The sequence below is a fragment of the Condylura cristata genome, unplaced genomic scaffold (assembly GCF_000260355.1).
Source record: "Condylura cristata isolate star-nosed mole 26May11 unplaced genomic scaffold, ConCri1.0 scaffold00008, whole genome shotgun sequence".
Taxonomy (NCBI): domain Eukaryota; kingdom Metazoa; phylum Chordata; class Mammalia; order Eulipotyphla; family Talpidae; genus Condylura; species Condylura cristata.
The window spans coordinates 15,211,716-15,235,118 of NW_004567109.1; the positions used below are offsets into that span (position 1 = coordinate 15,211,716).

The 23,403-nt window shown below is 38.9% G+C and overlaps 1 protein-coding gene across 2 annotated transcripts in view; it reads left to right on the forward strand.

The window, feature by feature from the left end:
• Positions 1-23,403, forward strand: part of ZCCHC17 (zinc finger, CCHC domain containing 17) — a 38,070-nt gene that overhangs the window by 9,707 nt on the left and 4,960 nt on the right. For both annotated transcript variants that reach the window (XM_004678722.2, XM_012722488.1), the window contains 5 exons: positions 1,683-1,740; positions 9,702-9,802; positions 11,787-11,878; positions 16,681-16,781; positions 18,596-18,735. In XM_004678722.2, coding sequence (XP_004678779.1) covers positions 1,683-1,740; positions 9,702-9,802; positions 11,787-11,878; positions 16,681-16,781; positions 18,596-18,735 — 492 coding nt within the window. The remainder of the gene's footprint in view (positions 1-1,682; positions 1,741-9,701; positions 9,803-11,786; positions 11,879-16,680; positions 16,782-18,595; positions 18,736-23,403) is intronic.

Here is a 23,403-nt window from a genome sequence, read left to right on the forward strand (position 1 = left end):
TAGTCCCATCTATTTATCTTTGCCTTCACTATTGTGGCGTTGGGTGCTCTGTCTTTAAAGATGTCGAGAAGCTACATCTTTTAATTCACTGTGTTCTTTCTACACCTGTTGCCCCTCAGCTGCCACATGGGGTCTACCATATATACTTACTAAGAGCAAACAAAATATCAAATGTTACATTGCTTTTGTCTGATAGAATGTAAAGCTCTGAGCAGCTTTATTATAGTTGAGATTCCCTGGTTTCAAATCCCAGCTCTGCTATTTACTATCTTTAGTTTCATCACCTATCAGTTTTGTCATTTATCACTTAAGAATAATAATAGTATCAATATCATTCATGAGGATTATGTAAAGCACTTTTAAATAGTGTTTTGCATATGTTCAATATACTATTTTATTATACTTGTTTATTTTTACATCATTTGGTGCCTCTTTCCAGTTGTTATCCCCGTGGTTAATATACTATTTTTTTTTTTTTTAAGATTTAATATTTTATGCGTCCAAGTTCAAGGATAAGAGCCGGGGTGGGCCGTGGGTGGGGGGGTTTGAGAGGATTCACTAGAGACAGATTGGGGAGCAAAACAGGCAGAACTACTGAAATACATTGCTGAGGGGAGCAGCAGGTGAGACAGGAGAGGTCTGCTGGCCATGTGGGTCACCTCCCTGCTCTGGGATTGAACTGTGCTGCAGTAGCTATGGGAGAGTTTCATAGTGCTGCGCTTTAACCCCTTGTGCCACCAGGGAGGACCTCAATATATACTATTGAATAGTAGTACAGTAGGAATCTGTCCTCTTATTTTGTTTATGGTGAAGCTAAAACAATGACTACCCAAAAGTAAATAACTAATTAAAATTATTGAAAAGGATAAAGTTTATATGAGTAAGCTTAAATTGAATATTAAAAAAAATAATAATGGATTTAATGATATAATGTCATTAAGTTAGATCTATCCCAATCCATAGGTAGGGGAGTAGGCCAGAAGATGGAGGGAACTTGGAGGGCAAGGTTTGGGATAATGATTTACTTAACGTGGAAACCTGGGCCTTTCATTAATATATGAACTGGGTACATAGACACATTAGTCCTTTAACTTCTATATATCTTAGGTCACACTCAAAATTTTTCTTAAAGACAACTCTTTTTTCTCTCTCTTTCAACTTCTGTCCAGGTATTGAATTTTTCTCTAATTGTCTTGATAAAAACCTAAGACTCACTGTGGGTGAAATAGAGCAGGCAGTAGGGTCTTGACTTAGTTTGAAATTCAGGAGGAAGGGATGTCCTACATGGCTCATCCCAAATCAACCTTCTGTATTTTGGAGGCTTCATTCTAGCTAAAGTAAAGTGTAATTTTATTACCTGATTTTTCCACTGTTTGTTCCTTTTGTTCATACACCTCTTTGGGGACTTCAGTAAGTGTGGGATTTGGACATTTCTGAATACTGTCATACTAGTTAACAGCAATTTAATCTCATAATTGTATTTATTGTGTTCACTTATGTCTATCAGTCCAAATTAAAAAACAACACAAAACTCAGAATGTTTGACAGAACATTCTATTTAGGCAGTTTTGCAGCAGACAGTAGCAGTTAGTACCATGTTGAAATTCAGGGAGATTATGTTAAATTCTACAGAAGATTTTCATTTGTGTGACATAGATTCTCTCTATTTTTTGTCTTTACAGGTTGCTATGGTGACAGACTATGGCGCCTTTATCAAAATCCCAGGCTGTCGGAAACAAGGTGGGAGCCTATAACTTGAAATTAAGTCCTCCCATTCCATTCTCTCTACAGCCATTGCTATCCCATCTTAATTATAGACCGTGTTTTTCAGATAGTAATTTTGTTTTTATTTTTTACTATAGAAATCAGACTAGAGACAGGTGATAACAGTTCATTTTTAGCAGTTCCTGATTCAGAAGAATAGTGGTGCCTGACTTGGGGGGATGACGGTTGGGGGGTATAGCTACTTGAGTTCATGCCTGGAACTAGTTCCACCCTGGATTTCACTTGTGACTCTTGGCAAGTCATTTGATCTCTTTGGTTTTAGGATTTGGGAGAGAATAATCTCCTTTCTGCTACTGTCAGCGTGAGTTTCCTAGTTATAACACATCAAATGAAAATAGTGTTGTAGCCAGTACAAACCTACATGTATTGTAGTACCACAGTTATCACTGTGATTTCCTGGTATGACAGTGTACTATTGTTTTGCAAGATGTTACCATTGGAGGAAATTGGGTGATGGATGAGGGCACACACAGGATGTCTCTTTCAACTGCATGTGAATCTGAAATCATCCTAAATTTTTTTTTTTAAAGATTTATTTTATTTGTACATACAGAACTGGGGTACAGGCCAGAGGCTCAGGGGCAGTGAGAGGCTTCACCAGAGACAGAGTGGGGAGCAGAACAGGCAGATTGAGGAAGTTCACTGCTGAGGGGAGCAGCGGGCGGGTCAGGAGAGGTCTGCTGCGCCATGTGGTCACCTCCGGGGCAGGCGGGGATCGAACTCATACGTAAGTGGCTTTAGCTTCTCAGTGCAGTGCTTTAACCCGCTGCGCCACCAGGGAGGGCCCATCCTAAAATTTTTTAAAAGGTCATTTAAACCACTTGTAACATCTTTTTTATTTTTTTTAAGATTTTTTACAATTTATGCATATAAAAACTGCATATAAGAGGTGTGGGGGTGAGGGGTGATAAGATTCACCAGAGACAGAGTGAGGAGCAGGACAGGCAGATCCCACCATTGAAGGGAGCAATAGGCGAGACAGGAAAGGTCTGCTGCACCATGTGGGTTAGTTCCCTGCCTGGGGAACGAACTTGTACTGTACTTATACCGTAGCTGACCCACATGGCACAGCAGACCACTCCTGTCTCACCCACTGCTCCCCTCAGCAGTGTATTTCAGTAGCTCTGCCTGTTCTGCTCCCCACTCTGTCTCTGGGGAATCCTCTCACTCCCCGCCCCAAGACCTCCTGCAACACTCACACCTCTGGCCTATACCCCAGTTCTTATATGCATAAAAAAAAATAAACCTTAAAAGAAAGAAACTATTTACAATAAGAAACATTCTAATTTCAGAAGTGGTGAAGTGATGGGGGAAAGTCTATCTTAGAATCAGTGAAGCATAGTGAAAATGAAAAATCATGTTGCACAATAATTTATTTTTAGAAACGTGTACATATGTTAATAGACTTTTCAAAAATACTACTGTGTCTAGAAGAAACTGGGAGAATATTGAGCAAATTGCTAACTATGATTACCTCTGAGGAGTTCCATTTAGTAAGGAAGAAATGTACATGGAAGAGGGACTTTTACTTCCTGGATTTTTTTTTTAAGATTTATTTATTTATGCTTACAGAACGGGGGGTATAGGCCAGAGGTGCAGGGGCGGTGAAAGGATTCACCAGAGACTGATTGGGGGAGCAGAACAGGCAGATCGACAAAGTACAACACTGCTGAGGGGAGCAGCAGGCGGGTCAAAAGAGGTCTGCCACACCATGTGGGTCAGTTCTCTAGCCGAGGATTGAACTTGCGCTGCAGTGGCTTCGGAGAGCTTCATAATGTGGTGCTTTAACCTGTTGCACCACCAGGGAAAGCCCCACTTCCTGGATTTTTTTAAAACAAAAATTTTCTTTGAAAAGTACAACATCTGGTCTTTGGATAATGAATGCAAGCCTTTAGTCTTGGAGAGTACTATGTTGCAAATTACACCATTAGAAATGGCTTGCCAGTAATTTCCAAGATAGCAGTCAGCAATCTGTAATAAAGTTTCTCATTTTATGTTGGCTGGGAATTAATGAGGTGGAACTCATCCCCATCCCTATAGGGCATGTACATCTTTTAGTCTGAAGACAGATTTTCTCATTAGTGTACTTGCCGTAGCTGCCAGTACCTGAAAGCCCCATCCTTACTTGAGCATTTATGTGACACTTTGGGGACCATGTGGGAGTTAGAGGCCTGCCACCTTCCTGCAGTCAGTCTTCAACTCACTGGAGTCCATACCCCGTCAACTGATGCCTCAGATTGTACCTGCCAAGCTTACAGACAGATCTATCAGCCTGACAGCTGTGCTGAGACAAGTCTTGGAGGGAGAACTCAGGAAGCCAAATAAGTAGGCAGAAGCTCTGTGAGTTCTAATCTTGGGGCCTTCAGTAGATTTACTAGATTACCTGAGCAGTTAACTTTCAGGTGAGACACAGTGAATTTAGTATCAGATCTCACAAGTTACAGGGGCTCAGTCTCACAAGACTGTTGTCACTTTAGATGCCAGTGCAAGTCTCATACCACCTGTTCTTCTCACTGGCTCTGAATAAGAGTTCTGATGACCCCCTCTTCAAGTTTGATATCTTGTTCTAATGGCTTACAGAATTGAGGAAAACATCAGAATAGTGAAATGGAAGAGATTCATTTTGCAGGGCTTGCAGTTAATATACTGCTAGTGGAGTGTCAGGGCTCAGTACAGTACCTGAGGTATAGTGGGTATTCGTAAATCTTATTAAATGAATTTGAGGGCCCTCCCTCGTGGCGCAACGGGTTAGGATGCAGCACTGCAGGCTCACCGCAGCTGCCTCATTGCAAGTTCTATCCCCGGCCCTGGAGGTGACCCACATGGTGTGGCAGACCTCTCCTGACTCGCCTGCTGCTCCCCTCAGCAGTGTATTTCATTGATCTGCCCGTTCTGCTCCCCACTCTGTCTCTGGTGAGTCCTCTTATCATGACTGCACCTCTGGCTTGTACCCTAGTTCTATATGCATGAATAATAAATAAATCTTTTAAAATAATAATAAATGAATTCTATTCCCAGTTCCACCATTTACTATATTCTTACTATATTCTTTAGAAAGCTACTTAGTCCTTGGACCTTAGTTTCCTTATTTGTAAAATGAGAATTATATACAAATATTAGGGTTTCTTGTCCAGCATCTTATACTTGGATCCATTTTTGCTTACCACTTAGTGAATATCTAATAATTGTTTGAATGAATCCATAATCCTTGCAAGACTAGTATGTTTGCTTTATTATCACATACCATTGAGTGGAATTAAAGAGGGAATTCATGATCCTCAAATGTAAAGGAAACTTCTTGACAATCTTTTGGCTGTTGCTATCTGCTAATGATTTGTAATTTCTGTCTTTTTTCTTTATTACTAATGGAAAATGTAAAAGAAATTAATGTTGAACTTAACACAGTGGGGAGAATATTAAAGTAATTAGAATAGGCTAATTTTGTTTTCCTCATGCGATGATTAAGACTCTAGCCCTTTTCAAGTTGTCAGAATTTTTTTTTCTTTACCAGCAGATAATAATCTAGGACTCTTTGTTTAAATGTTATGTTGGGTTTCTTGAACATTATGATGGACTTAATATGCCCTTTGGGCATTTATGGCTTGATGTCAGAAATGTAAGCACAAATTGTTCCCTTCTGTGTGGCATGATGAGCAAAGTATGTTTTGGTTTAAGAGCATTTGTTATAGCAGAATTAGATGTGTTTTCTACTGTTGTGATGAAATGATCTTTTTCTTTTTTTTTTTTTTTACTGAAAGATAGCACATTAACAATAAAGAAAAGGGAGAAGTGTTAGTATAATCGAGTAACGTCATAGACACATACTTGAATTGCAGTTCTTGTGTTATCAGCTTTGTGACCTTGGGCCATTTTCTTTACTTCTAGGCAATTTACTTAATGTGAACCTATGTCACAGGGTTCATGTGAGGATTAAATGAATGGGTAACTATACTATGTATAGTAAGGTATGGAGTGAGGGGGGGGTCTCAAGTTTTTGGGTTTTTTTTATGTCCTCTGTCATATACATTTAATCTAACTCCTCTTGGTGTATATAAGTAACAGTAAACTACATTCCAAGAATTCAGACTGCCTTCTGATAATAAAACTGGTGTTGAGTCCTCTATATAGCGTATGAGATTAGCTACTTACTGATAGAAATATGCCAGGATCTGTGACTGAAGAAATGGGAGCACTTAAAACTTTGAAGAAAGTAATCTGAGTATAATTGCAGGGGAAAGGGATAAAATTGTAATTTAGGAGATTGAAGTGTAATTGATTGTATCACATCCTTTGTAGGGTGAGATTATATGAACAGGTGGGGTATTGTCAACCTTGGGCAAAGACACCTGAGAGCCTGAAGTTGGCAGTGCCTTCGAGCAGAAATCAATTTGATGTTAGGTACTAGAACGATATATCACTTTTGTGAGAAAGTGATAAACATTAAATCTTCAAAGACTGGAAAAGTATTTGAAAAAACTGTGGAGTAGTAGGTAGTTCACCTATATAAGGTCTAGAAATTTTCCTGATATATTCTCTGTTGTAGATTAATAGATTTGGTTACTTGCGTCTGTACCTAAACCTATTGCTGATTTTTAGTAATCTGGTTAATATATTTTTGTAGATAGTTCACCTATATGCTGAAGACTTCTTCACATCTCTTTAGCTCATATTTCTCTGAGCTACATATTTTACATTTCTAGCTGCCTTCCTGACATTTGGGAGAGGGGCAAGTGGTAATGCCATTATTTCTTTGATTGTGGTATTACAGTTAATAGATTGTCTGTTTCAGGAAAGAAAAAAAATGTTCTCTCAAGTACATTAGGTTCAATATTAATTTCCTTCACAATTTCTATTAACAATCGAGGAAATAACTAAATTTTAGAATTAAAGGACAGTTGCATCCCAAAATTGTCAGAGTGAAAGATTTCCTTTAGGGTATATTAATTTTCCCTCTGAACTTCAGTTTGACTAAGCTCATCAAACCACCTGTGGGTGTGGTGGGGAATAAGAGTTCTAGTTTCATGAATTTTACACAGTTTGGAGCTTATTAAGTTGAAGATGTGGGTTATATATTTCATATTGATAGAAAAAATGTTGGAGGCCCCATAGTTTTTCAGAGAGTTTATAAATCTCCAAAATCAGGTGAAGTAGGTATGGGAACCCCAGTAACTGTGCAGAGAAAGCAGGGACTTCCAGCTGGAATTTCACAGAGAGAGGGCAGATACTTTGAACCGTATGTGCAGACATCTCTGAGGATGCATGTGTGGGAGAGAAATTGAGAGGAAAAATAAAGGTTAAAAATTCTTCTAAACAACTTCAAGGAGGGTGGTATATACATTTGACATAAATTTTTGTTTTACTTATCAGTTTTTTAATTTGGTTTAGATTCCTGATTTACATTCTTTCAAAATAATTGTCTATTGTATTCATTTCCCCCCCAGTAGAAATAATTTTCTCTACTACAACATTTGAAAATAAGTAACAGAAAAAAATTAACCTGTTATCTAGCTTAGGATAACCATTGTTTTAGCATTTGTGGATCATTTCTTTTTTTTTTTTAAAGATTTATTTATTTGTACATACAGAACTGGGGTACAGGCCAGAGGCTCAGGGGTGGCGAAAGGCTTCACCAGAGACAGAGTGGGGAGCAGAACAGGCAGACCGATGAAGTACACTGCCGAGGGGAGCAGCGGGCAGGTCAGGAGAGGTCTGCCACGCCATGTGGTCACCTCCGGGGCAGGCGGGAATCGAACTCATGAGGAAGTGGCTTTAGCTTCTCAGTGCAGTGCTTTAACCCGCTGCGCCATCAGGGAGGGCCCATTTGTGGATCATTTCTAATTTTTAGAATTTGCTTTAAGTATTTGTAGTCATACTATATACAATTTTGTGTCATTATTTGGTGATGTATTCTGGAAAATGCTAGTTACTACCTACAGAGTTTGACACATAAATAAGCACGCAATAAATATTTACTAAGGAGTTATTCACATCTTTACATAATCTTTGGAATATTGTTTTTATACCTTGTTATACCATAACTAACTAAACCATTACCTTGTTTTTGGATATAAAATTGATTCTCATTTTTTGCCTTAGAAGTATATTGAATAGGGTCTTCCTGGTGGCTTAGGGGTTAAGTCTTAGAGCTGTCTCCACTGGCCTGAGTTCAATACCCTGCTAGGGAGCTGGCCCACACGTGGTATAGCAGACCTCTCCTGTTTTGCCTGCTGCTCACCTTAGCAGTGTATTTCTACCTGTTTTGCTCCCCAGTCTGTCTCTAGCAAATCCTCTTACCTCCCCACACTGCTGGCCTACACCCTAATTCTACAAATAAATAAGTACATTTAAAAGAAAAAGGGAATTATTTTGATGTAGGTCACTTTTTTGCATAGAGCTTTTACTATGTGTGAGGTTATTGTTATACATATTCCCACAAATAATATGGGTCAAATGAGTTATTAGTCAGAACTGTTAGCTGCAAGGGACAGGGACACAGTCCAGATTAGTTTTGGCCAATTGATTGACTACCCTTGGATAAATCCAGCTTCATTCATAATGCTGTTTACAACCTCAGGACTCTTGTTGGTCTTCTTCCCTCTGGCTATCCCTTGCCACCTGGCGGTAAAAGTGGGTATTGGTAATTTTTTTTATAATCCTGACAAGTTTTGAAAGGGTGATTTAATTTAGTGGCTGTGTCTGACCCTGACCCAGTCCATGACTGTGGCAAGGGGTCATGAAGTACATTGATTGACTGTGTCATGTGCCCACACTTAGGAGTTTGGTTAGCTACAACCAAAATCACATGAACTGAGCAGATTTTAGAATGTAAGAAAGGTGGTTTTCCTAAGGAGCGTGGGCAGACAGGAAAAGGATGTTTATTGTAAATATTTTATTAAATTGTTTTATAATTGTTCTACAATTTAATAATAACTTCTAATTTAACTGTTTATGACACTCTTGATCAACATTGCTAAAAAAGATTTCTAAAAATTTTATTAAGTAGCAATATTTCTTATTTTACTAACATTGGGCTATTTATTTACTAAATATTTTGGTAGTAGATTTGAAGTAACATTTTGTTTATATTTCCTTTGTTTACTTAATATCTATCATAATTATTTCCTATAACCATTTTATGTAGTTGCTTACTCTTTCATTTGATAGATTTACCATAGTTTACCAAGTTATTTTCAACTATTGATCATTGAAGTAATAGTATAATTTAAAAAATTGTAGATAATAATACTGCAATATTTTTTTATGTTCATAGACTTATACTGAATTTTTTTTCTTGTTTGGAAAAATTCAGCATGATATTATTACATCAAATATATAACGATCTTTCTGTGCTTTGGTTTTGAAAAATTTTACCAACTTGTACTTTTACCATTATTACATAAATATATATTTATTATATCACATCCTTACTAACATTGAGCATTTCTTTTTTAAAAAATTTATTTATTTTATGCTTATAGAACTAGGGGTATAGGCCAGAGGTACAGGGGCAGTAAGAGGATTCTCCAGAGACAGAATGGGGAGCAGGACAGCAGATTGACAAAGTACACTGCTGAGGGGAGCAGTGGGCGGGTCAGAGGAGGTCTGCCACGTCATATGGGTCAGCTCCCTGGCCAAGGATTGAACTCGTGCTGCAGTGGCTTCTGAGAGCTTCATAATGCAGTGGTTTAACCCATTGTGTCACCAGGGAGAGCATTATTTAAAGAATGTTTATTGAGCATTATTTAAAGAATGTTTATTGGTTAGGTATAAAAACAATCTCAAACTGCTTTAAATTACATTTTTAAATAAAAGAGAGCAGTGAATCCCCAATTCCCATCATCTCCTTACCTTATTAATTAGAATATAAATACCAGACATACCCTGTATTTCATTTATTTCTTCTTTTTTGTCTTCAGGTCTGGTCCATAGAACTCACATGTCATCCTGTCGTGTGGATAAGCCCTCTGAGATAGTAGATGTCGGAGACAAAGTGTGGGTGAAACTTATTGGCCGAGAGGTAAATTTCTGTGCAGTTTTCATGTGGCTAGGAAGGTTTACAAGAAGTTGGGATTTTCTTGGTATTTTTATAGTGGTGAGTATGTTTATATGGTACTGTCTGATAACCTGGTGTTTGAATGCTGCCACAGTCTGTCCTGAACTTAAGCTTCCCTGCTAACTGTCCTGGAAACTCAGAAGGAATGATGTGAACTGCAGTAAATATGGTAAAATAAGTATATGTTGGTAAACCTTCCCTTCCTGAAATTTACCTAAGTAGTGGGTGGGAAGAAAAAAGAGATAAAAACCAAGAAGAAAGAAGGAAACTATCTGTGGGACAAATCTATTACAGACTTTAAAGAATACCTACCAACTGTACTTCAGTTTGAACCAAAACAAAAATAATTTATAGTCATTTTTCCTAATATCTGGCACCATGCACCGTGAGGGAAGTGAAAAAGGTATGAAGGACCTGTTACCTGCAGAGTGTATGGAGGGCTATGGATGTGGCTTCACACCATTCCTTCTTGAATTTCAAGACAGGTAGCCAGAAGGTTTAAGTTCAGGACAGATAGTGGCAACATTCAAAAACAAGGTTATCAGCACACACACACCTCAACATTATAAAAATGGCATATCAGAAAATGGCAAGGGAGGCAAACCTGAAAGAAATATCATTCATAGTATTTGAGTGGTCTAAAGGGATATAAGAGTGAATCAGACTTATATGACCCCAGCTTTTATGATGCTTATATAGAATATAGCTGGAGGAGACAAAAAAGTAAACAAACATGTAAAATAGCAATAGATTATAATAAATGCAATAATGGATCTAATTTATATCAAGGACAAGTTTAGATAAAGTAGTCAGGAACTGACTCTGTGGAGATAGTATATGAACGGACACTTCCGAAGAAAAAAAAACTAGTATGTGAAAAGCTGGGATAAAGAATACATAATTCCAGGTAGAGTGAATAGCAGGGGCAAAGACCCTGAAGTGAAAAACTGCTTCTAGTGCTGAAGGGAGTAAGAGTATCAGTGGAGGAAGCAGAAGAGTACCAGTGTGTTAACAATTGTCTTCATGTCAAGAAGCTTGAGATCTAGTTTACCAAAATGAAACCCACTCTGGGCTCATAGATCTGAACTTAACTGTTAAGAACAGTTTTATCATCTACCTGCTAATCGCTACAGGTCCTTAATTTCTAAGCAACCATTTCCCCTCCCCCTGGAGGAACAAGAATGAGGTGAATGAAAGTTCCTTAAACTATTAAAAATACTGTATGACCCAGCAGTTTCACTTCTTGGTATGTCCAAAAGGATTGAAAATAGAATCTTGATGAGATTTGTGTACACACGTATGTAGCAGCATTATTTACAATAAGTGGAAGTAATCCAAGTGTCCACAAACACATGAATGGATAAGCAAGATGTGATATATACCGTGATGATTATTCAGCCTTAAAAAGGAAGAACACCTTGCAATTGGCTACAACAGGGATGAACCTTGAGGACATGATGCTAAATGAAATAAGCCAGACCCTAAAACCTACTTATATTTTTTGAACCTACTTATATTGTATGTGGTACTTGGAATAGTCAGAATCAAAGTATAGTGGTGGTTCCAGAGACTATGGGGGAGGGGAGAAGAGGCAGAGTTTTGGTTTCACACTGAAAGAGTTATGGGGGTAAAAGGTAGGGATGACTGACTGTATCACAGTGTGAATGCACTTAATGCTCCTGAACTGTAAGGTTAAAATGGTTAGGTGGTGAATTTTATGGTTAATAAGTGATGAAAAGAAATGAAATGAAGATCATTTTCTGCCATTCTGCCAGTACATCTGCCTTTTGTGCCTCTGAGTGGCTACGCCCTAACACACAACCTTAGCCACTACAGGTGTTTAGAGCTTGTCATGATGATGAAACTTTGATTCTTAGATAAGTTTAGATGAGGAACACATCTAATTGATACTTTGAATTTTTGGTGACTTTGCTTTTGTCTTTTTCAGATGAAAAATGATAGGATAAAAGTATCCCTCTCCATGAAAGTTGTCAACCAAGGGACTGGGAAAGACCTTGACCCTAACAACGTTATCATTGAGTATGTAAAGGTTGGGAAATCCTCTGCTTTGAAACAGTAGAATGTAGTAGTGAGTCAGGTTGGCTGGGGGATCGGCCATTTATAGGCTTTGTGATATTAATCGTTTATGTACTCTTTGTGATCTCTGGTCTTTAGAGGTAGAAAGTATAGATGATATGCTAAAATGCAAAGCTCCCAGCATAGAAATGGGATAGCCTATGTAGATGAAACTACAAGCTGGTGGTTTGCTGCCTGTCATCTTGTTTAAACAAGCTAGTCTACCAGACTCACCAAAGGCATCAGACCTTGGCAAAAGGTGCCACAACCTCACAAGTGGTAGTTTCCCAGTTCCCTGCAAGGGACGCGGGGATGATTGAAGTTCCTGCATACACAGATGGTAAAAATTGGACAGTTACCAAGGTCCCAGCCCTGGGTAGAGATGTAGGATGTAATGACATGTAACATACAAAAGCATGTAACACAGCTGCACATGTCCTTGTGCAGTCCATTCAAACCATGCTCCAGTGTTGCTCCCCTCTGCCACACTGGTAGATAAACTGCTGAAAAAACCCTTTCCTAGCTCACTGCAGGGAGCCGGCCTGAAAACTTCTCTTGCTGCTGCCTTTCTTGTGTTTGAGCATAAAGCCTTGTCTGGCTATAGTCTGTCTTGCTCCCTTGCTAAATTCTTTACAAGGGGTCAGAATCTCTAAAGAAGACTCCAAGTCTGTAACGGAAGTGTTCCATCAGTGACTTTATTTCTTCCCCTTGTTCTCTTTGTGCTTTCGCTCTTTATCCTGCTGGCCAACAAGCATTCATGAAGTGCCTGTTATCTGCCTCTCTCCTAACACTGGGGCTGAAAAGGTGGAGACCATGTGGGTTAACATGGTAGTAACTCCAGCAGAGTGCTCTGCCTCTTACAGTAACAGTAAGGTTACTGTCGGTTTTTTTTTTTTTTTAACCTTTCATTTAGGAATGAAACAGTAAGGTTACTGTCGTTTTTTTTTTTAACCTTTCATTTAGGAATTGAAGATTTTCTACTTCTGTTGGACAATGTGTAGTGATAGGGAATTTGTTCTCTGTCTCAGTCTTTCTTGAATATGTGTCATTAATTTGTAGCTAGGAGTTCTTCACGCTAATCAGGTATTCTCAGTGTAGCTATGAAATCGATTAGGTCTTTAAAAAATAAAATAAAGAGTAGATAATGTTTAAGTGGGTCTTGGTGGTGACCTACTTCATAGTTCTGAGAAAAATCACTTTGGATATGAAGGGATTTTACCTGAACAGAAGGGAAGTGATATTTATTAAATACATGTGATGTCCTAGGCATTTATGAAAGGCAGTTTATGTACATTAGTGTATATAATTCTCATAATAACCTACAAAGTAGGTAGCATCTTCATTTTACTTTGCACTTACAACACCTTTCTAATTTATAGCTTAATGGTTCATACTAACTTACTGTGGCATATAAGCTAATTATAGTGGGTCAGGGACTTGAACTAGGTCCCCCTAATGTTAAAGCTAAAAAGTGCCCTTTTTGCCATATCATACTTTTGGCTGTTACATGTAGCTTACACAATTTTTCATATTTTTGTAATTTAGTGTCTAGTGACATGTTTGTAGGGTTGATTATTGACAAAACACTTTCGATTTACAGTGGAATGCTTTTACAGTTCAGAGCTCAGAAATGTTGTTACACTGATGGCATAGTAATAAATTACTTCTCCAAGGAACCCTGTGTTATATGGTATCATTAAAAAGCGTGAAATTTTCCAAGATCACTCTTTCGAAAGTAAATAGAAAACCAGTAAGATAAAGAAGTACCTCTTTTGAAACAGAAGTAAGAAAGGGATAAGACTTCCTGGTCTTATGTGGGTACATGGATCCTCATTTCTAGTTAGAGCCAAGTTTGTTGTAAATTATACTATTTCTAGTGCTGCATCCAGGAAGTAACATGGTGGAGTGATGACAGATTTTAGAATTATGATCAAATCAGAAAGAGTTCTGCTCCAGACTAGTTAGGACCTTGAACAGATTACTTAGCCTGTCTGAGCCTGAATTTCTTCACTATGAAATAGAGATAATGACACCTACATCTCAGATATAATAGATTATGTAAACAAAGTCTTATTTATAAAGAGCCTCACTTAGTGTCTTAATATATAATAACTACTTATTATTTTAAAATGTCTTTGTTTTTCTTCTACTAGCTAAGATTATCACACTTTTTCTTTCGAAAGAATATGTTAAGCACAAAAGAACTAGAATCACATCTTAATCTCTCTTACTATCTCCTGTGATGCCTGATGTGTAGTAGTCATTTAAGTAGTGAATTCATTTACTCCTTTGACCAGCATTGATGGAGTTCATAGTCTGTGTGCAGTACAAGGTTTCTGCCTAAAGACCTTACTGCCTAGTGTAATGAGATAAATATGCAAATGATTTTAATAAAAGGCAACATGTAATGCATGCTAAAAAGTTTTTTCTTTTTTCACATAATGAGCGCCTTTTTTTTAAAAAAATTATTTACTCATGCAAGAATTGGGGTGCAGGCCATAGGTGTTTGTGGAGTGAGAGGATTCACCAGAGACAGTGGGGAACAGAACAGGCAAATTGAGGAGAGCAGCAGATGAGACAAGAGAGGTCTGTTATGCCATGTGGGTCAGCTCCCTGGCTGGTGATGGAACTTGTGCTGCAGTAGATGCCAGTAGCTTCTAGCTTCATAGTGCTATGGCTTAACCCCTTGAGCCAAAAGGGGCCCCCGAGAAAGGGGCTTAAAGAAAAGATTTTAGCATTTAGTTTGAAATAAAGGGTTGATTTCAGGCCCTGTGATCAGAGAAGAAGAGGCATTTGAGGTAGCTCTTGAAGAATGAATAAGATTTTGTCAGGCAGCACAGGGAGGATTGGTATTCCAGGCAGAAGAAGAATAATGACCGACCTGAGGAAATGCCTCTAAGAGGGAAAAGCTTCTGATCACTTAATCTCCCCAGGTATCACATTCTCTGTTTTTGCCCTGTTTAAATCCAGTGTCCTCATCCCGTCTCTAACCAGCCACAACTTGTTAACCACTTTTTTCCTACAAAATCTATTTATTTTATTCCTTTAACTCAAAAATATTAGTAAGGTCATCTCATAGGTGAATCTGCAAATGGAAAGGGGCTAAAGGCAGGTTCTAAAGCATAGTCTTTAGAAGGAGCACTTAGGATTCACCATAATATAATGATTTGTTTACATGTCTCCTGCTCCTAAACTAAAAGTTCCTAAGGGAAAAGGGTCATGTCTTACTATTTTTGTATACTTACTCTGATCATCGGGACTACCACTGGTGCTTGCCACTTACTGATTGTATTTAGAAAAAGATTAATCTATGTATGCTAGGTAGGTTGGATGAGGAAAATTGAAGGCAAGGGGACCAGTGACGGGGTTATTGCTGTTTAGGTGAAATCCAATAAAACCTAAGCTGGCATGATCACACTGAAAACAGAAAGGGAGACGTGGTAAGTGACACGTTTGTTGTGTTAGGTGGGAGGTGTGTTTTGGCTGGTAACATGAGTAACCACAGAATATTAGATTTTATTATAATGAGGGTTTGTTTAAGGTACAACTCACAGCCACTTGAAACTCAGCTCTGCAAATAAAGATCTGAAAGCCATGGAGTTTGTGACTTGCTCAGGTTAAGTTCTTAAACTTTTTTGTGCTGTTTTTTTTTCCTGTTTTATTTGTTACTTTTTAAAATTATAGTGGTGAGAATACTTAATCTGAAATCTATCCTCCTAATAATTTTTAAGTGTATAGTTTAGCATCATTGATGACATAATGAATGCTTGAAGAGCTTCTGGGGTGCTGATGATGTTCTGTTGCTTGATCTGACTGTGGTTAGGTGGGTATGCTCAAGTTGTGAAAATCAATCAGGTTGTTCTTAACACTTTTCTGTGTTTATATTATATTGGGTTGTCAGAAAAGTCATGATACATTTTTTGCTTGAGAAACAAAAGAATATGTCATGACTTTTCTGACAACCTAATAATTGGACAAAAGTTTGGAAAATTCATAAAAAGTGCTATGGGATTGTGAGCTGAAAAGAGTGATTCTGGCTTCTTCAAAGAAGAAGACTTGCTAGAAGGAGAGATGGAAACTGTGAACTTTGAGATGTTTGGGTATATAGAAGGGTGAAGTGGGAGCAGAGCAGAGCAGAGCGGGAACTGCCAAAGCAAAACACTGAACATCTGGAGAAGGTAAAGTAATTTGATTTAGCTAGAGCATGGAAATCAGTTAAATACAAGGCTAGGACGGGGGAGGGAAGAGCACAAGGGGGCTGTGTGATGGCTCATGGTAGTAGGAAAGTTAGGGGGACTATACCTGAGGGGAGAAATCAAATAGTGTACAAAAATGAACAATGATGTGAGGGAATTTAAGGGAAAAAAAAGATAAGTCTAGAAAAGTAGATTAGAGACAACCTGTGAAAGGCTTTGGATACCTGGGGAAGGACTCTGGACTTGATATTCTGGGAAGTCTTGAAGGTCTTTTAAGCCAGGAATGGCCTTGTAAGGGTGGGGGGAGGGACGGGGGTGTGCTAGCAGGTGAGTGGATCTTCATCTTTGTGAAAGGGTGAGATGACATGTAGTCATTCATAATTATTAACTCAAATTTTCTAAATGAAAAACTATTTCAAGTCATTGCCTTTTTTCCCCTCCTGTCTTTATGTCCCATGCTTTTCCTTCTTTCTCTCTTCTGTCAAAGCCAAAGTAAAAGTCAACATACGTTACCTGGTATCTCTGGCACATCTCCTAAGGGGTCTAAAGTCAGTATCTTTTTTGTTAAAGGCAAGAAGAGAGGCGGAGGCGGTCGTTCCAGGATTACACTGGACAGAAGATCACCCTTGAAGCTGTCCTGAACACGACCTGCAAGAAATGTGGCTGTAAAGGTGAGGGGACGCCTCTGCCATGTCAGACGTGCTCTCCTGTGGACAGACCCCTAACTGGAGGAGAGAGGCAGCCTAGTCCGAGTGTCGCTAACCCTGTTTTCTAGCCCTGTGACGGCCGTACCTGCTCTTGCTGTTAGTCCTGTTGGCTCACACCACCAGTCGTGCTACGCTTTTCTGTTTCCTTTTCTGAAGCTGGCCCTGCCAGGTCTACACCACCACTACCGCCGCCACCACCTCACCCCACTCTTCCCCAGCTGATGCCCTCCCTGGGCAGCGTTCCTGGTATTATGCTAGAGGGTAAGAGTGTTAGAGAGTGTGATAACACTCTCAATTTTTGTTTCCAAGGACTTATTTCTCTGCTACAAAATTGAGCACCTTGGAATGCTCCTGCCCTCTTATCGCTATGCAGGCGCCTCTTTTTCTGTCTCCTTTGTCTAATAAACCTGTCCTTTTGAAATGAGGAGGTGGAAATTAAGTAACCTGGGTATATATTCCTTAAGGATACAAGTCAGCCTCTTATCGTTTAACTTCAGAGTTCTGGATACAGTATCCTTTTTTGTAATAAAGAACACAGGCAAGTCACTTTCGTAAGCTCCCTTTCCTCGGGTTTCCTCTCATCTTACTCAGATATTAAAGAACGCTTTCAGCCTGACTTCCCGTGTTGGTGCTATCGTGGGAGGGGTAGCTAGCTTCTCACTTTCAGAGTGACCTCAATTTGTCACTCTTTGCTAGTCTTCAGTCTACCAAGGTGTCTTGATTTTGCTACAAATGGTGGCACATTTGTGTCCTGACTGAGATTGTGGGGCAGATTTAAGCCCCTATTTAATCATTAGTGTAGAGGGAGAAAGGGAAACGTAAACGAGAGAATACCACCTCATGGGGAACTGTGTGAACATTCTAAATATTTGGAGAGCAATGCAATATTCCCCATCCAGCTTCTGGATTCAGAGTTGATAGCACTTCACACGTGACCTTGATGATCTCATCAAACCTTCTGTAACCCTGAAAGAGGCACTATAACAAGCTCAGACAAAACCAGCTCTGTAACATCTGCAAGCGTAGTGGGATCTTCTTACCTTCAACTTGCATCCACCAGGTGTTACATGAGGCAGAGAATGATGATGATGGAATTTGACCTAGTCAGCAAAGGTCAGGCCGGAGGTGGTTGGCTCTGCTGTGTCAGAGAGATAAAGGACAGGGAGGCATGAGATCCAGGGTAATTTTAGTTTGTTGTTATCTGTGTGATCTTGAGCTACTTTTCTACTTTAATATATCCTAGTTTTTGCAGTGCACTGTTGGATTTCATGATCTCTAAGATCCTAGCCAGGCCCGGCAATCTGAATATTGGTTACCCCTCAATACAGGTGATTGTGCTTGTTTGTGTTAGCGTGATATAAGAGCTGTCTTCCTAAGAACTGCCTTCCCGTAGGGCTTGGCCTGACGCTTATTTCCTCTACTCAGCATGCTGCTCTCTGGAGTAGCCTTTCATTGTAGGAGTAAGTTCCAAATAGATTTTTTAAAATGATTAAGCTCTGTTGCTAGGAGAAGGCAACACAAACTTTCACCCTCACTTCCTCTTCCCTTTCCCAAGCAGTATTGGTGTTTCCCACAGTTTTAGGACTAATTCCATTCTAATTGCTTGAGCAATGCTGCCTTGAAGTGACAGAAAATCTGCTCTGAATCCAACAGCTGCTCTGAATGAACTCAGTCATTCCTCCCAGACCAGCTAGCCCTTTTCAAGAGCCTCTGGGGAAGATTACCCAGCTGAGAGGAAAGACTACTTCTTTCTCCACTTTTCTACTTCTCTTCTGCAGGCCACTTTGCAAAGGATTGTTTCATGCAGCCAGGTGGAACCAAATACTCCCTGATACCTGATGAGGATGAGGAGAAGGAAGAGGCAAAACCATCAGATAAGCCTGACCCCACCAGGAATTCTTCTGGGAAAAGAAAGAAGGTAAGTGCCATTTACACTGTATTTATCATATGGGATGGTCTTTTTTTTTTTTGAGTTTAAAAATGTAAATGTCTTTTTGCAGAAATTTTTGAAATGCTATCTTTTTTTTTTTTTTTAATTACAGTTTTCAACATGCAAGTCCTTTTGCCTGATTGGTAAACTTTATTCCCAAGTGTTTTATAAATGGAGTTATTTTCTTTTCTTTTTAAGATTTATTTACTTATAAATAAAGGTCTGCTGAGGGAAGCAGCAGGTGAGGGAGGAGAGGTCTGCTGAGCCATGTGGCTCACCTTTCTGGCCAGGGATCGAACTCAAGCTGTGATATCTTCGTAGTGCTGTGCTGTAACCTGTTGTGCCACCACATGGACTTTTTTATTTTGTTTTGTTTTTTTAAAGATTTATTTATGCATACAGAACTGGAGTATAGGCCAGAGGTGTAGGGACAGTGAGAGGATTCACCAGGGACAGAATGAGAAGCAGAACAGGCAGATTGGCGAAATACACTGGTGAGAGGAGCAGTGGGGAGACAGGAGAGGTCTGCCGTGCCATGTATGTCACCTCCCTGCCCAGGCATCAAACATTCCTGAAGTGGCTGCCTCTAGCTTTATATGCTGTGCTTTAACCCATTCTGCTGGCAGGGAGGGCCTCTGGAATTATTTTAATTGTCTTTTCAGATTACTCATTGTTAGTATATAGAAATAGAATTTATTTTTATGTTGACTTTTTATCCTTCAACTCTGAATCATTATTTCTAGCAATTATATTGTGGCATATTTAGGGTTTTCTATCTCTAAGATCATGGCTACAAACAGGAAATTTTAATTCTTTATTAGAGCTAGATTTTTAACTGATTTCATTTGTCCCAAGAATTTTTCTTCTCTTATAACCTTTCAGGGAATAAATGGTATTTGTTTGACCCCAGAGCTGTTTTGTGGCTATCTCATTTCCATGGCCCTTTGGTTAAGTTGTTTTCACATTGCTTACTACAACTGGTGCAATTATTGTTCTGTTCCTGAAGCTGCTTTGAGATGTGTATTTCAGTTCACAAAACAGTAATGACGGATCTGTTATGTATGAGGCTCTTTATGCCCTGCGTAGTCTCCATCACTGTTCTCTTAGTAGAGGAGTGGTCTGATGAGCAGTGGCAGTAATAATCATCTTACCTTAGTATATTTAAAAGTACTTCTGTGTATATGAACTCCTATTTCATGAATTCATGAATTCTCGATGATTAAAAAATGCTCTAGGGACCTAAAAATATTAAAGCTTCCCTTGAAGCCCACTGTTTCTACCAGGTTGTTGTCTAGCATCATGATCTCTTCACCTCAGTGTTAATCCCTTCATTATCTTCTGTGCCTTATATTTGTCTGATATTTAACAATTTACAGAGTACCCTAAAATTTTTTCCTATAATATCAATAAAACATTAAAGTTGTTTATAGTATTTACTATGTATTTCCTTTTAAATTATTAAAAAATTACTACACATAATACTCTTATGCCTGGGATGTTAGCAGAGTATTATTTTTTTTAAAGATTTATTTATTTATGCTTACAGAACTGGGATACAGGTCAGAGGTGCAGGGGCAGTGAGAGGATTCACTAGAGACAGAGCAGGGAGCAGAACAGGCAAATCTACAGAGTACACTGCTGAGGGGAGCAGCAGACAATGCAGGAGAGGTCTGCTGCGCCATGTGGGTCAGCTCCCTGGCCAGGGATCAAACTCCCACTGAAGCGGCTGTGGCCAGCCTGCAGTGCTGTGTCTGTTAACCTGTTGCATCACCAGAGAGGGCCCAATTTTTTAAAAGATTTATTTATTATGCATAAAGACCTGGGGTACAGGCCAGAGGTGCAGGGGGGATGAGAGGGTTCACTAGAGACAGAATAGAGATCAGAACAGGTAGACTGACTGAAATATACTGCTGAGGGGAGTAGCAGGAGGGTCAGGAGAAGTTTGCTACACCATGTGGGTCACCTCTGGGACTGGGGATCAAACTCGTGCTGCAGTGGTTTCATAGTGCTGTGGTTACCATTGTGCCACCAGGGAAGGCCAGCAGAGTTAAGTTCTTATCCCACCATTTTACAGTTGAAGAAAATAGAGATTAAGAGAAATTGATTCATTTGAAGTCATATTACTATGAGATAAGGTGAAAAACCCAGGTCTTGAGATTAATAACCCAGTAATCATTTCCATATGCCACACTTCATTTACTCTTCAGTTATATTTGTTTACTGAACAGATGTGTATTGAGCGCCTCATATTTGTCTAGCATGTGTTGGGTGCTTGACAGGTCTATAAAGTCACATTTTGTCTTCACCAACTACCCTTAGCAATCATTTAATGCTATCATTTGATCTGTTTCTGTTCACAACTATAAATCAATATTCCAGACCTCAAGACGTTTTTCTCTCAGTCTTTGATTCCAACTGAAATTTGGTTTTCTTTATCAGTAAAATCTTAGGTCTAATTGATGTTTTTGGAGTGTGTGAGAATGGCAGCTTTGGACACATGTTCCAGCACCGGTTAGTTCTGGGAGCCAAATAAGAAACTAAGTACAACTGACTCTTGAGAACAACACAGTTTTGAACTGTGCAGGTGCACTTACATACGGATTTTCTTGTAAACAGATGGTGTAAACTTATGACCCTGACACATACAGTACAATACTGTAGATATTTTTTAATGGTTTTCCTGACATTGTTTTTCTCTAGCTTACTTTATTATAAGAACATAATACATATAACTTAGAAAATGTGTTAATTGACTTAATGTCAATGAAATTGACTTAATGACAAAACTTTTGCTCTAGCAGGCTACTGGTAGTTGTTTTTGGGGAATCAAAAATTATGCACTGATTTTCAACTAAGTGTGGGTCTGGCACCCATAACTCCCTAATTGTTCAAAAGTCAACTGTATATTCACCTGAAGAGAATGTTTTCAGCAGTCCTTGTTGCCAAATAGGTCAGTGGATAGCAGGAATATGTGGTACGTGATGGGTACTCACATGAAATAAAGATCATGCATAGCATCTCCACTCGAGCAGCTACCGTTATATAAGAAGAGCCGAGTCTGTTTGGTGACAAAGGATATTCACTTGCTCCAAGAGGATTATTGGTTCTAATAGAAATCAAACAACAGAAAATGAAGTATGACTGAGTCATTAGAACCAGAGCTGGAAAATCAGAAGCATGCTACTGGGTTTTCATCTTTGCTCCTTTACAAACTTCACAAGTTTGCCTCATTGTCGTACTTCTTGTCACATTCTGATGGAAGACAATATAATAATGATACATATATATAATATATATAATAAGAGAATATCTAATGTAAAGCCTCTAAGAGGAGAAGATATAAGGCATGTTAGGGAAAATCAGGAAGTGGCCCAGGATAAAGAAGTCATTTGTTCCAAATAACACTGAGCACGTGTAATAGGTGTATGCACTAGCTACCTTGAATAGATAGACTCCATGATGTCTGCTGCCGATAGCTTCTCAGGTTCATTTGTTGAGACCTACCTTCAGTTTGAAAAGTAATAGGGACTGACCCCTGATGCTGCTGGCAGGTAATAGTGAATGAAAAAGGGACAGGAATTAGAGATCTTCCTAATTCTGTGTACCCACCCCCAACTCTTTTTATCCAACTTTTATATACTAAATATAGTCTGTCCAAATCTAATGTGCATTGACTTGGTTCCATGATAATTTTTGTCCTAGTATTTGAAAATTGTAATTAGGCGTAATTAGAACAAGAGGAAATTGTGTTACAAAATGGAAATAGGTGGTTGGTAAAATAGGAGTAGAAGGTTTTGTTGTGAAGCCCTGATAATTTTCCATGAACCTGTGGACTGTTCTTTGCTCACCTCTTTTATTTAATCATGTTGTCGTATGGGTTTTTCTGAATCATTGCTATATTATGAAGAAACATGTGTCTCAGGGATCAGAGACAGAATAGTAACAGTGGCAGAGCCTGAACTCAAGTCTGGGTCTAAACAGGCTGGTGTTTGACAACAACCAGGGGTCCTTGAAGGCTCACAATCCCTGATTTCTGACCTAACAACTATGATGAGACAAATTAATGGATGGCTATTCCTGGCTCTTCAAATGCACTTAGTAAATATTCATTAAATGAATGTACTGTGGTTACAGTACCTTTTTCTGATGAGTTGGCTCAGATTTAGTTCCAGGCTCCACTACCAAGTATGTTTAGTTTGCATCTCCTACTACTGCTTTGTACGAGTACATCTTCTCTTTCAATCCTATTAAAAATCTGTGCAGTATCTTTATCTCATAAGCAGTGCTATATGTAGCTAGGACTCACTGAAGTGCAGTGTAGGTGGTAAAATTCAGTAAGTATTTGTGAGTTAATTAATTAAATCTTTTCCTTCTGGCTTATAACCATTTCTAAGCTTTGGTAAACTGGTTCCTTATAGGCATATTTTAGCCAGGAGTCACTTTAATCCTCCTTCCCAGAAGCTCACCTTGAGAATCAAATCATGTCTTTAGAATCAGTCATTTCTCAAGAATAAAAGAATGATTTCTCAAGAATAAGGAAAGAAGAATAAGTGCTTGCTTGTTTGATTTGTCACCAAATCAGTCCCTATTGTTTGGGAAGTGCTAAATTAGATGCTGTTGTTAATATAGACAGGGCTAAGAAGAATATCCTCTTTG